The 15,291-nt window shown below is 49.0% G+C and overlaps 1 protein-coding gene across 4 annotated transcripts in view; it reads left to right on the forward strand.

The window, feature by feature from the left end:
- The window catches only part of LOC137425707 (GRB2-associated-binding protein 1), a 142,795-nt gene that overhangs the window by 112,596 nt on the left and 14,908 nt on the right, over positions 1–15,291 (forward strand). For all 4 annotated transcript variants that reach the window (XM_068114408.2, XM_078777008.1, XM_068114407.2 and 1 more), the window contains 2 exons: positions 1,317–1,440; positions 1,540–1,638. In XM_068114408.2, coding sequence (XP_067970509.2) covers positions 1,317–1,440; positions 1,540–1,638 — 223 coding nt within the window. The remainder of the gene's footprint in view (positions 1–1,316; positions 1,441–1,539; positions 1,639–15,291) is intronic.

The raw sequence follows: 15,291 nt of genomic DNA on the forward strand, positions 1-15,291 counted from the left end.
CCTGGCTCGGCTTCACGCTGTTGAATCTAAAGCTTTCAGAATCATTGGAATCTCCCGCGATGAAGCTATCTCTGAGGGCCTTTCACTCACTCACCGCAGGCAGGTAGGTGGTCTTTCTGTCTTCTACCGACTCCTCTCCGGCCTTGCTCCCCCAGCTCTCTCTGTGCTCTGTCCCCCAAATATTCCTACAGGTCGCACAAGATCTGCCAGCAACCCTCTGATGGTTAAACTGCCGAAATCTCGGCTCTCTGCTCACCTTCACTCTTTCATTCCTCTTTTCTCCCGCCTCTGGAACAAACTCCCTCACTCCCTTCAATCCCACTCCTCCCTCCAGGTCTTTAAAACAGCTGTTCACCACCATCTCTTATCTTCCCCCATCCAAAACCTTGATCTTTTCTACCCCCACTAATTCACCACAGATCCACCTTGTTTGAAATTCCAACTTCTTTCCTGGAAGTCTTGGCAGTGTCCATATGTTTTATACCTCTCCCACCCCCCCCCCCCCCCTTCCCATGCCTCCCCCCCAAAGCCCTCTCCCTCCCACAGTTCTCTCGATGTCTCCATGTCTCTCGGTCCCTGCTCTCAAATGTTGTGTTTGTGTCCTTCCCCCTCTCTCCCCATCTTGTCTACCGCTCCCGATGTTATTTGTTTTGTGTGTCTGTTTGTCTTTCTCTGTGATTAATGTTCGCTCTTTCACGAGCCTCGATCTTGTATACAAAAAAAACAAACAAAAAAAAACTTCTTCTCCGAAACCGTTGATGGGATTGTGACGAAATTTGGCACAAATTATATTTGTTGTGTTGTGACTAAAGTTCGTTCACAACATTAATAAAAATCGGGATCTAAGGGGGTCTACCGGGGGTCAAAGTGGATCCAGGTTTGAACCCCCAAAATATAGGTATTTGTTTTTTCCCCTTAAACTACAAACACTATTTCTATGAACCTTGACCACAACCTTCATCACCTGTGATGTACCAAAGTTTATTCACGGCACTAAAAAAAAATCAGGCCCTGGGGGGTCTTTGGTGGGGTTGCCCCCCAAAATAGGTATTTTTTTTGGGTTTGTTTGTATAAAGTGCTATGATTATGTTAGTATGTGATTGTACATGCTGCCCTGTCTCCTAGCAACCATTGAAATTGGTTTAAAATACCGTGATACTGTTTAAAATACCTTTTGTCGGTGTAGTATTCTGCTTTATTGTACCAGGTGAGCACCCAGCGGTGTTGCCCCTATTTTTACATCTCTGCCCCTGTCGCCCTTCTCTCACCCCCACTTCATCCTCAAAATCACCTGCTTTGGGATCTTCACATTGAAGCTTCGATCGATCACAGAGCACAGCGCGGCGACCCCTTTCCACACACAGTTCAAATTCCAGCTCCGACTCCCAGGACAGTGAGGAAAACTACGTGCCGATGAGGGCCAATCAACCTGAAGACGAGGTGTTGCTCACTTCATTTTGTGTGACGATACTTGTATGAAAACAGCCTTTTATCGTCACATTGTGGTGACGCCTCACTATAATTATGCCCCAATTTCAGGTGTCTCGGATTCACTTTGACGGCACTTGTGCACACCACCGGGTTGAGTACCTGGATCTAGACCTTCAGCGGAGCCCTTCTCCAAACCCTGCACGAAAGGTACCAAGGAAAGGGAAGCAGGAACTCCTTGAATAAAGTAAAGTAGGGATTGAGTAGGGTGTGGTTACCAAGGCAACAAGATGTATTTTGCTCATTTTTGATTTGGATTTGGTGCTGATGAAGCATTTTGGGTGAGCGTACCTGTGGCTGCACCTTTAGCGTTAACTTACGATCGAGGGGTTCGATGTTCCGGACTTACAATAATATATACAAGGAAAAATTTGAGAATTTGTGCTTATATAAAATGTTGGAAGCATTTCGTGTTAAAAGTGGTTAAACAAGTTTTTTAGGATAATTCGAGGGTGCTGAATTCAAAAATGCTGTTTAACCGGTTCAATTTTGGAGTCTTAACCTTCAAATTGTAAAAAACAAAATGCCCGCCATTTTCAGCATATTTTTTGCCATAACTTGAATTTTAAGCAACATAGAAGTTGTCCTGGTGTTGGGTGTTGGGCTAGCGGCTAGGGTGCCGGCTTTAGGATCCCAGGATCCTGGGTTCGAATCCCGGTCGATCGCTGAATTAACGCCAGGGGGGTTGACTCAGCCTGTCATCCTTCCGAGGTCGGCTAATTGAGTACCAGTTCACTGGTAATTCCCTGTTTGTCGCTAAAGGTGGCAAAAAGGGTTGGCGTCAGGAAGGGCATCCGGCCGTAAAACATTGCTTCAAAAAGGGGACCAAAAAACAACAACAACCACGGTTCCCGAAAAAGGCCAACCCCCGCTTGCGGGGAAAAATGGCCTCTAAAGGTGGTTATATAGAAGGCTCAAAATAGTGGCAATACCCATGTTTGTGATACTGAGGATTCCAAATTTACTGTTACCTAAGTTGTAACTAGTTTGGTTTCGCCGCCATGTTGAATTCCAAGATGGCCGCCATATTTTTGGTAATTTCTGGGGTGTGTTTTTTTATGTACATCACTTTCACTGGTCAAATGCGCTTTTAATTTCTTTATAACAAAAAAAATGATATTAAATCATTTCTAAAGTGCATTTAAAAAAGGGGTAAAGTTCCAAAATGGCTGCCTTTTAGTAATTATACTTTATAAATACCGTATAGCTCGATATTGGCATTCTCAAATGTTTACCTGTCTATCTTAGTCTGTTCTGTTTCTGCATTCTAGTTGTCTGTTGTATGCACATGCACATCCTCCTGTGCATGTTAGCCCAGCTTTTCTGCAGCTGCAACGGCCATTTATACATCCTTTGGTACATCCGCATGTTACTATCTCGCGACACGCCTTGGGAATTGGAGATAGCGTCATCAACTTCGGCACAAAGTTCCCATCGATGTATGTCCATCCCATGTCTGTTACTTGGGGGAGTACTGGAGTAGCGATGGCTGCGCGCTTCCAAATAAAAGCCTGGTAATGTGCGCGCCTTATGTGTAGTGTCACTGCATCTGATGTTGGTGGCAGAGTCTCCTGTGGACAACCCTTAGAGAAGAGTATTACACGTGCCTTGTCGCATCTGTCCACATCATCGGGTACCTTGTAAAGACGGCATATGAACTTTTCTGCATCGTTGATTACTTCTTCAGTGATATCTTCTGTGCCTAGATCTGTCAACAATTGGCTGTGTGTTTGAAACACCTTCCAGGCTGCCTTTTTGCCGTGGCCAGCAAGCTGTGACACTGTCGCAACCAGTAATTGCATGGAATGGCAGCAACGCTTCCACTTGGCAAGGTGGCAGTTTCTGGTGGAGTTTGTGGATGGGAATGTATTTTGGCTTCTTAAGAGTTCCTGCCTTCATCCACAGCTGAGTGCGTGGCATCTTATCAAAATGAGCAGCTAACAAGACCAGCACGTCAGTGTCACGCACTAAAACCACCACTGTTTCAGCATTTGTGTCGACGCAATGAAGAACAAGTCGTGTGTCCGCCTCCTCACGGTTGGCCTGTAGGGATGATGTGTCCATCTCTGGATCTGAAGATTTCACGTCTGTGATCTGTGCAAATCCTCCAGCCACTACAAGTGTTGTGGGTGCAATAGACACCGCATTTGTCATGAGCTGCTGAGAAAGAAACTCTGCTAGATTTGCCTTATTCTCTCCAAGTGAGAGAAAGTTGGTCCATTTGTCTGGTAGAGGAACGTTTTGGTTTTCTATTACCCGACGTATTGGTCGAGAGGCCCGGGTACGTTTCATTCTGGTTCCAGTCTTGATGGAATCCTGCTGGTATCGGTCGAAAGTTACGTCAACTCTCTCAAATTGGGTGGTAAGACAGCCCCACTTTCATCCATTCCTTGCAGCGTACTCTCTGCTAAGGCTGTGTCTAATCGACGTACGTCTGTGTAGCTTATAACATGTCCAGCATTGTGAAACATCTGCACTAGTTCCTTTGAGCGAGTTGCTTGGTGCAGGGCACTGCCTAATCTGATGTGTTTTGGAGTCAAGTGCTTGTCACCACTAGCTGTGTAAATCAAATCTTGTGCAATACTGAGGATGCGGCATCGTCTTAGTGACTCCTCTATTTTTTTTTTTTTTTTTTTTTTAAATACTGAATCGAGGCTCGTGAAAGAGCTGACAACCGCGAGGGAAAGACAGTACAGGGGGACCGAGAGGGAAAGACAGTACAGGGGGACCGCAAGGGAAAGACAGCACAGGGGGACCGCGAGGGAAAGACAGCACAGAGGGACCACGAGGGAAAGACAGCACAGAGGGACCGTGAGGGAAAGACAGCACAGGGGGACCGCGAGGGAAAGACAGCACAGGGGGACCACGAGGGAAAGACAGTACAGAGGGACCGCGAGGGAAAGACAGCACAGGGGGACCATGAGGGAAAGACAGCACAGGGGAACCGCGAGGGAAAGACAGCACAGGGGGACCGCGAGGGAAAGACAGCACAGGGGGACGACGAGGGAAAGACAGCACAGGGGGACCGCGAGGGAAAGACAGCACAGAGGGACCACGAGGGAAAGACAGCACAGGGGGACCACGAGGGAAATACAGCACAGGGGGACCACGAGGGAAAGACAGCACAGTGGGACCACAAGGGAAAGACAGCACAGAGGGACCGCGAGGGAAAGACAGAACAGACGGACCGTGAGGGAAAGACAGCACAGGGGGACCGCGAGGGAAAGACAGCACAGAGGGACCGTGAGGGAAAGACAGCACAGAGGGACCGCGAGGGAAAGACAGCACAGGGGGACCACGAGGGAAAGACAGCACAGAGGGACCATGAGGGAAAGACAGCACAGAGGGACCGCGAGGGAAAGACAGCACAGTGGGACCGCGAGGGAAAGACAGCACAGAGGGACCACGAGGGAAAGACAGCACAGAGGGACCGCGAGGGAAAGACAGCACAGAGGGACCGCGAGGGAAAGACAGCACAGTGGGACCGCGAGGGAAAGACAGCACAGAGGGACCGCGAGGGAAAGACAGTACAGTTGGGACCGCGAGGGAAAGACAGTACAGAGGGACCGCGAGGGAAAGACAGCACAAAGGGACCCCAAGGGAAAGACAGTACAGGGGGGCCACGAGGGAAAGACAGCACAGAGGGACCGTGAGGGAAAGACAGCACAGGGGGAGCGTGAGGGAAAGACAGCACAGGGGGACCACGAGGGAAAGACAGCACAGTGGGACCGCGAGGGAAAGACAGCACAAAGGGACCACGAGGGAAAGACAGTACAGAGGGACCGCGAGGGAAAGACAGCACAGAGGGACCGTGAGGGAAAGACAGCACAGGGGGCCCACGAGGGAAAGACAGCACAGAGGGACCGTGAGGGAAAGACAGCACAGGGGGACCGTGAGGGAAAGACAGCACAGGGGGACCGTGAGGGAAAGACAGCACAGGGGGACCGTGAGGGAAAGACAGCACAGAGGGACCACGAGGGAAAGACAGCACAGAGGGACCGTGAGGGAAAGACAGCACAGGGGGACCGTGAGGGAAAGACAGCACAGGGGCACCACGAGGGAAAGACAGCACAGAGGGACCGCGAGGGAAAGACATCACAGAGGGACCGCGAGGGAAAGACAGTACAGTGGGACCGCAAGGGAAAGACAGCACAGTGGGACCGCGAGGGAAAGACATCACAGTGGGACCGCGAGGGAAAGACAGCACAGTGGGACCGCGAGGGAAAGACAGCACAGAGGGACCGTGAGGGAAAGACAGTACAGTGGGACCGCGAGGGAAAGACAGCACAGTGGGACCGCGAGGGAAAGACAGCACAAAGGGACCACGAGGGAAAGACAGTACAGAGGGACCGCGAGGGAAAGACAGCACAGAGGGACCGTGAGGGAAAGACAGCACAGGGGGACCACGAGGGAAAGACAGCACAGGGGGACCGCGAGGGAAAGACAGCACAGTGGGACCGCGAGGGAAAGACAGCACAAAGGGACCACGAGGGAAAGACAGTACAGAGGGGCCGCGAGGGAAAGACAGCACAGAGGGACCGTGAGGGAAAGACAGCACAGGGGGACCACGAGGGAAAGACAGCACAGAGGGACCGTGAGGGAAAGACAGCAGAGGGGGACCGTGAGGGAAAGACAGCACAGGGGGACCGCGAGGGAAAGACAGCACAGAGGGACCGCGAGGGAAAGACAGCACAGAGGGACCACGAGGGAAAGACAGCACAGAGGGACCGTGAGGGAAAGACAGCACAGGGGGACCGTGAGGGAAAGACAGCACAGTGGGACCGCGAGGGAAAGACAGCACAGGGGGACCGTGAGGGAAAGACAGCACAGGGGGACCGCGAGGGAAAGACAGCACAGGGGGACCGCGAGGGAAAGATCATCATCATAAGATCATAAGAAAGATTTCATCATAATCCTCATCAATATCTTGCTCTAGTAGATGCTGGCCGCCCAGCATCATGTTAAGGAACTGGAGATAGCGGCATCTCCAGTTCCTTAACCCTAACCCTAACCCTAACATCCATGGGTGGCATCAAAGTAAGGGGGTGAAGTATGGGCGTCAAAGGATTTTAGCAAGACTGGGCACCTACGCAATGGTGCCTCAGTGGTGCTTCGCTTCGTTAATGCGGTGTTAACATGTAGTTTATTCCCGTGACCGAGTCACATATCAGTAATGCCCGCAAGAGGGCGTTAATAGTGTTTACAATCACAGGTATACAATACATGTATAATCAATATACATGTCAATAACCCAGATAACATACTGGCGGAGAGCTCTTCCATGAAAGGGTGGCTATGAATCACGCGATCGAATGGCCTCCACGGTTACCGGATCTGACCCCATGTGACCTTTTCCTCTGGGGTCACATGAAGGCGAAGGTGTATGTAACTCAACCACAAGACCACAATTCCTTCATTGTATCATTTTACTCGCTTTTCAAAATAGTTCAAAGCACACTTTGCAAAAGACTCCAGGCGTACTATATTTCAATTTGTTTCTTTGTATTTAAATCCAACATTGTGGCCATCTTGATGATCAATATGGCGGCCATCTTGGAATTCAACATGGCGGCGAAACCAAACTAGTTACAACTTAGGTAACAGTAAATTTGGAATCCTCAGTATCACAAACATGGGTATTGCCACTATTTTGAGCCTTCTATGTTGCTTAAAATGCAAGTTATGGCAAAAAATATGCTGAAAATGGCGGGCATTTTGTTTTTTACAATTTGAAGGTTAAGACTCCAAAATTGAACCGGTTAAACAGCATTTTTGAATTCAGCACCCTCGAATTATCCTAAAAAACTTGTTTAACCACTTTTAACACGAAATGCCGACACTATTCGAAAATTCTCAAATTTCTACTTGTCTAATAAGCACTTTTGTTATTTGTCTCGGCATCAATCGATTTGTGGAATCCACAGGGTTTTTGAGTTTTATTCCTTGCACCAGGTTGATAATCGAGGCAGATGCCTTTGTTACCTGGGACAAAAACGCTTTTGACAAGTTGTTGATCACTCCGGTTTGTGTGTTTGCTTGTGTGTTTGCTTGTGTTTGTTTGTGTGTGTGTTTGTTTGTGTGTTTGTTTGTGTTTGTGTGTTTGTATGTGTGTTTGTTTGTGTGTGTGTTTGTGTGTGTGTTTGTGTGTGTTTTTGTTTGTGTTTTTGTTTGTGTTTGTTTGTTTGTGTGTTTGTTTGTGTGTTTGTTTGTGTGTGTGTTTGTGTGTGTTTTTGTTTGTGTTTGTGTTTGTGTTTGTGTGTTTGTATGTGTGTGTTTGTGTTTGTGTGTGTTTGTATGTGTGTTTGTGTGTGTTTGTTTGTGTGTTTGTTTGTGTGTGTGTTTGTGTGTGTTTTTGTTTGTGTTTTTGTTTGTGTTTGTTTGTTTGTGTGTTTGTTTGTGTTTGTTTGTGTGTTTGTTTGTGTGTGTGTTTGTGTGTGTTTTTGTTTGTGTTTTTGTTTGTGTTTGTTTGTTTGTGTGTTTGTTTGTGTTTGTTTGTGTGTTTGTTTGTGTTTGTTTGTGTGTTTGTTTGTGTGTTTGTTTGTGTGTGTTTGTTTGTGTGTTTGTTTGTGTTTGTTTGTGTGTTTGTTTGTGTTTGTTTGTGTGTTTGTTTGTGTGTGTTTGTGTGTGTGTTTGTGTGTGTTTTTGTTTGTGTTTTTGTTTGTGTTTGTTTGTTTGTGTGTTTGTTTGTGTTTGTTTGTGTGTTTGTTTGTGTGTGTGTTTGTGTGTGTTTTTGTTTGTGTTTGTGTTTGTGTTTCTTTGTGTTTTTGTGTGTGTTTGTGTGTTCTTGTTTGTTTGTTTGTGTTTGTTTGTGTGTGTTTGTGTGTGTGTGTGTGTTTGGTTGTTTGTCCGCTCACTTATACCTGCCTGCAGGTCACAATTTTAAACCGATCTTTACGAAACTTCACCAAATGGTAGAGTTCGTGGTTTGACAAAATCTTATTTATTTTTGAGGTCAAAAAGTCAAAAGGTCAAAATAGGCCAAAGGTCAACCACTTTTTAAAATTTCTAAAATCCTCAATTTTTATCCGATTGACTTGAAATTTGAAGACGATTTGCATATCAGGTCACTGAATTCAACCATCAATTATTTGTGAGGTCAAAAAGACGCTCTACTGAGTGCCATTCTACTTTGTTCACCTTTGCCAAGTGTCGCTCTTTGAGTGATTTTTCATTTGAATGTTGTTGTTCTCCTCCTTTTCCCTTTATAAGGGGTGAGGTCCGACCACCTTACTGACATCCCTCTTCACACAATCCTCCCATCTCAACCGTGGTCGACCTCTTTTCATCCTTCCCTCAACCAAACCGCTCTCTTTGCCATTCTTTCTTCCCCCATCTGCACCAAATGCCCAGCCCATCTCAGCTGGCATTTGAACAATCTCCCGGTCAAACTCATCTGCACACCAATTTCCTCCCTCAGTTCATCTATCCTCCTTCTATCCACCCTCTTCACTCCCACAATCCTCTTGACCCACTTGTTCTTGCAAACCTGCAGCCTCTGTTCTTGTCTCTCTGTCAGTGCCACCGTCTCCAGACCGTAAAAGTAGGCCGCCGTTACACAAGACATCAGAACCTTTCCATTCAATCTCCTCGAAGTCTTTCTGTCTGCCATTACTCCCTCCACCCTGCTTCACACATTCGCACCCACCTGAATCATCCTCCGCATCTCTGCCTCTGACTTACCATCCTCGGTCACTGTTCCCTCCAGATACTCAAACCTACTTCGGTCTGACCTCTTTCCCTTCCAATTTGATGTTCATTTCTTTTCTTGGCTACCCGACCCACATCAGTCTTCTCCATGCTCATTTTCAGCCAATGCTCCTCAAATGCCTCCTCCCACTCCCCCAGTACTTCCTGCATTTCCTCTCTACTCTCCACCACAACAGCTAGATCATCCGCATACAATATCCTCTCCAAAATACCACTCATGTTTAGCTTCCTGCCTACCAGCTCCATCACCATGATAAACATAAGTGAGCTGAGGGCACTTCCCTGCCACAAACCGATGTTCACACTGAAATCCTCCGACATCCCAGGACCAACCAAAACTCTTCCCTTCATTCACTTGTGCATCCCTTCCACCTACCTTATTTCTGCTTCCTATACTCCTATCCATAATCAGTATCGCCATCACCAATCTCTCTCGGGATAGTGTCGTCGGCCTTCTCCAGATCCACAACTCCCAATGCCATCTCACCTTGCACCTCCAACCTCTTCTCCACCAGCTGTCTCAGCACGAACATCCCATCTGTCATTCCCCTACCCTTTTTCAACCCTCTTCTGCGATTTCCTTCTCCACATTCTCTCTTATCCTCCCATCCAGGACCCTCTCCAGGACCTTCGTGACATGACTAAGGAGTGTAATGTTGTTCCCCGGATATTGAACATCCCCTTTCCCCTTCCATATAGGCACAATTAACCCTTTCCTCCACTCCTCAGGAATTGAACCCTCTCTCATACATACATTCAACAACCTCTTCGTCCAGCTGACTCTGACCTCTGCTGCTGCAACTATCCTCTCTGAAGACACACCATCAATGCTTGGCACCCTTCACTTTCACATAACTCGGAAGCTCCAGCTCGCTGTTGCTTCCTTCCTGGTTCAACAGCTGTTTGAAATATGCTTCCAACACCTTCAATAACCCCCTCTCTGTCACTAGCCGCCCACCCCCATCCTTAATCACCGCCATTCACCCCCATCCTTAATCACCGCCATTCACCCCATTCTTAATCACCGCCATTCACCCCCATCCTTAATCACCGCCATTCACCCCCATCCTTAATCACCGCCATTCACCCCCATCCTTAATCACCGCCATTCAGCCCCATCCTTAATCACCGCCATTCACCCCCATCCTTAATCACCGCCATTCACCCCCATCCTTAATCACCGCCATTCAGCCCCATCCTTAATCACCGCCATTCACCCCCATCCTTAATCACCGCCATTCACCCCCATCCTTAATCACCGCCATTCACCCCCATCCTTAATCACCGCCATTCACCCCCATCCTTAATCACCGCCATTCACCCCCATCCTTAATCACCGCCATTCACCCCCATCCTTAATCATCGCCATTCACCCCCATCCTTAATCACCGCCATTCACCCCCCATCCTTAATCACCGCCATTCACCCCCATCCTTAATCATCGCCATTCACCCCCATCCTTAATCACCGCCATTCACCCCCATCCTTAATCACCGCCATTCACCCCCATCCTTAATCACCGCCATTCACCCCCCATCCTTAATCACCACCATTCACCCCCATCCTTAATCACCACCATTCAGCCCCATCCTTAATAACCGCCATTCACCCCCATCCTTAATCACCGCCATTCACCCCCATCCTTAATCACCGCCATTCACCGTCATCCTTAATCACCGCCATTCAGCCCCATCCTTAATCACCGCCATTCACCCTCATCCTTAATCACCGCCATTCACCCCCATCCTTAATCACCGCCATTCACCCCCATCCTTAATCACCACCATTCAGCCCCATCCTTAATCACCGCCATTCACCCTCATCCTTAATCACCGCCATTCACCCCATTCTTAATCACCGCCATTCACCCCCATCCTTAATCACCGCCATTCACCCCCATCCTTAATCACCGCCATTCACCCCCATCCTTAATCACCGCCATTCACCCCCATCCTTAATCACCGCCATTCACCCCCATCCTTAATCACCGCCATTCACCCCCATCCTTAATCACCGCCATTCACCCCCATCCTTAATCACCACCATTCACCCCCATCCTTAATCACCGCCATTCACCCCCATCCTTAATCACCGCCATTCACCCCCATCCTTAATCACCACCATTCAGCCCCATCCTTAATCACCGCCATTCACCCCCATCCTTAATCACCGCCATTCACCCCCATCCTTAATCACCGCCATTCACCCCCATCCTTAATCACCACCATTCACCCCCATCCTTAATCACCGCCATTCACCCCCATCCTTAATCACCGCCATTCACCCCCATCCTTAATCACCACCATTCAGCCCCATCCTTAATCACCGCCATTCACCCCCATCCTTAATCACCGCCATTCACCCCCATCCTTAATCACCGCCATTCACCCCATCCTTAATCACCGCCATTCACCCCGATCCTTAATCACCGCCATTCACCCCCATCCTTAATCACCGCCATTCACCCCCATCCTTAATCACCGCCATTCACCCCCATCCTTAATCACCGCCATTCACCCCCATCCTTAATCACCGCCATTCACCCCATCCTTAATCACCGCCATTCACCCCCATCCTTAATCACCGCCATTCACCCCCATCCTTAATCACCGCCATTCACCCCCATCCTTAATCACCGCCATTCACCCCCCATCCTTAATCACCACCATTCACCCCCATCCTTAATCACCACCATTCACCCCCATCCTTAATCACCACCATTCACCCCCATCCTTAATCACCGCCATTCACCCCCCATCCTTAATCACCGCCATTCACCCTCATCCTTAATCACCGCCATTCACCCCCATCCTTAATCACCACCATTCACCCCCATCCTTAATCACCGCCATTCACCCCCCATCCTTAATCACCGCCATTCACCCCCATCCTTAATCATCGCCATTCACCCCCATCCTTAATCACCGCCATTCACCCCCCATCCTTAATCACCGCCATTCACCCCCATCCTTAATCATCGCCATTCACCCCCATCCTTAATCACCGCCATTCACCCCCATCCTTAATCACCGCCATTCACCCCCATCCTTAATCACCGCCATTCACCCCCCATCCTTAATCACCACCATTCACCCCCATCCTTAATCACCACCATTCAGCCCCATCCTTAATAACCGCCATTCACCCCCATCCTTAATCACCGCCATTCACCCCCATCCTTAATCACCGCCATTCACCGTCATCCTTAATCACCGCCATTCAGCCCCATCCTTAATCACCGCCATTCACCCTCATCCTTAATCACCGCCATTCACCCCCATCCTTAATCACCGCCATTCACCCCCATCCTTAATCACCACCATTCAGCCCCATCCTTAATCACCGCCATTCACCCTCATCCTTAATCACCGCCATTCACCCCATTCTTAATCACCGCCATTCACCCCCATCCTTAATCACCGCCATTCACCCCCATCCTTAATCACCGCCATTCACCCCCATCCTTAATCACCGCCATTCACCCCCATCCTTAATCACCACCATTCAGCCCCATCCTTAATCACCGCCATTCACCCCCATCCTTAATCACCACCATTCACCCCCATCCTTAATCACCGCCATTCACCCCCATCCTTAATCACCACCATTCACCCCCATCCTTAATCACCGCCATTCACCCCCATCCTTAATCACCGCCATTCACCCCCATCCTTAATCACCACCATTCAGCCCCATCCTTAATCACCGCCATTCACCCCCATCCTTAATCACCGCCATTCACCCCCATCCTTAATCACCGCCATTCACCCCCATCCTTAATCACCACCATTCACCCCCATCCTTAATCACCGCCATTCACCCCCATCCTTAATCACCGCCATTCACCCCCATCCTTAATCACCGCCATTCACCCCCATCCTTAATCACCACCATTCACCCCCATCCTTAATCACCGCCATTCACCCCCATCCTTAATCACCGCCATTCACCCCCATCCTTAATCACCGCCATTCACCCCCATCCTTAATCACCACCATTCACCCCCATCCTTAATCACCACCATTCACCCCCATCCTTAATCACCGCCATTCACCCCCATCCTTAATCACCGCCATTCACCCCCATCCTTAATCACCGCCATTCACCCCCATCCTTAATCACCGCCATTCACCCCCATCCTTAATCACCGCCATTCACCCCCATCCTTAATCACCGCCATTCACCCCCATCCTTAATCACCGCCATTCACCCCCATCCTTAATCACCGCCATTCACCCTCATCCTTAATCACCACCATTCAGCCCCATCCTTAATCACCACCATTCAGCCCCATCCTTAATCACCGCCATTCACCCCCATCCTTAATCACCGCCATTCACCCCTCACCCCTTCATGTTCTCGTTATCCTCATTGCTATTACAAGCCAATTTAACGATCATCTTCCTCCCAGCATCCTTTTCGAACTTGTTGTACACCTCCTCTTCCATATCACTCCTTGCTCTCCTGCCTCCACACCCTCAAAACACTCAGCCTCACCTCTACCCCATTCACCCCCTCTTTTCTTCCCCCCTCCCGACCACCCTCACTCACTCCCTCTTCTCCTCCTGCCCCCACTCACTCCCCTCATTCTTCTCCTCCTCCTCCTCCACTTCATCTCTCTTCTCTTCCTCCTCCCACCCTCCCCCTCCATTTCCTTTTGTCGCGCTCTGCGTAATGCCTTAAAGTTGCACTTATTTAGCTCGCAACAAGTGAACGCTGTTAAAAATTCACAAAATAAAAAATCACCCACTTTTCATAAAAATCAGTTCTCTCAGATCTCCTTTATCACTCCATTCTCCCACCGAAATCACCCAGCGAAACAGGGTGGCAGGATGAGGAGCAGGCGAGCAGATATGACTAAATGGAGGCAGGATGAGGAGCAGGCGAGCAAATATGACAAAATGGAGGCAGGATGAGGAGCAGGCAAGCAGATATGACTAAATGGAGGAAGGATGAGGAGCAAGCGAGCACATATGACTAAATGCAAGCAGGATGAGGAGCAGGCGAGCAGATATGACTAAATGGAGGAAGGATGAGGAGCAGGCGAGCAGATATGACTAAATGGAGGAAGGATGAGGAGCAGGCGAGCAGATATGACTAAATGGAGGCAGGATGAGGTGCAGGCGAGCAGATATGACTAAATGGAGGCAGGATGAGGAGCATGCGAGCAAATATGACTAAATGGAGGCAGGATGAGGAGCAAGCGAGCAAATATGACTAAATGGAGGAAGGATGAGGAGCAGGCGAGCAAATATGACTAAATGGAGGCAGGATGAGGAGCAGGCGAGCAGATATGACAAAATGGAGGCAGGATGAGGAGCAGGCGAGCAGATATGACTAAATGGAGGCAGGATGAGGAGCAGGCGAGCAGATATGACGAAATGGAGGAAGGATGAGGAGCAGGCGAGCATATATGACTAAATGGAGGCAGGATGAGGAGCAGGCGAGCAGATATGACTAAATGGAGGCAGGATGAGGAGCAGGCGAGCAGATATGACTAAATGGAGGCAGGACGAGGAGCAGGCGAGCAGATATGACGAAATGGAGGCAGGATGAGGAGCAGGCGAGCAGATATGATTAAATGGAGGCAGGATGAGGAGCAGGCGAGCAGATATGACTAAATGGAGGAAGGATGAAGAGCAGGCGAGCAGATATGACAAAATGGAGGAAGGATGAGGAGCAGGCGAGCAGATATGACTAAATGGAGGCAGGATGAGGAGCAGGCGAGCAAATATGACTAAATGGAGGCAGGATGAGGAGCAATCGAGCAAATATGACTAAATGGAGGCAGGATGAGGAGCAGGCGAGCAGATATGACTAAATGGAGGAAGGATGAGGAGCAGGCGAGCAGATATGACTAAATGGAGGAAGGACGAGGAGCAGGCGAGCAGATATGACTAAATGGAGGAAGGATGAGGAGCAGGTATGACTAAATGGAGGCAGGGTGAGGGGCAGGCGAGCAGATATGACTAAATGGAGGAAGGATGAGGAGCAGGCGAGCAAATATGACTAAATGGAGGAAGGATGAGGAGCAAGCGAGCAAATATGACTAAATGGAGGAAGGATGAGGAGCAAGCGAGCAAATATGACTAAATG

Source organism: Myxine glutinosa, chromosome 4, assembly GCF_964187855.1.
Source record: "Myxine glutinosa chromosome 4, kmMyxGlut1.1, whole genome shotgun sequence".
Classification (NCBI taxonomy): domain Eukaryota; kingdom Metazoa; phylum Chordata; class Myxini; order Myxiniformes; family Myxinidae; genus Myxine; species Myxine glutinosa.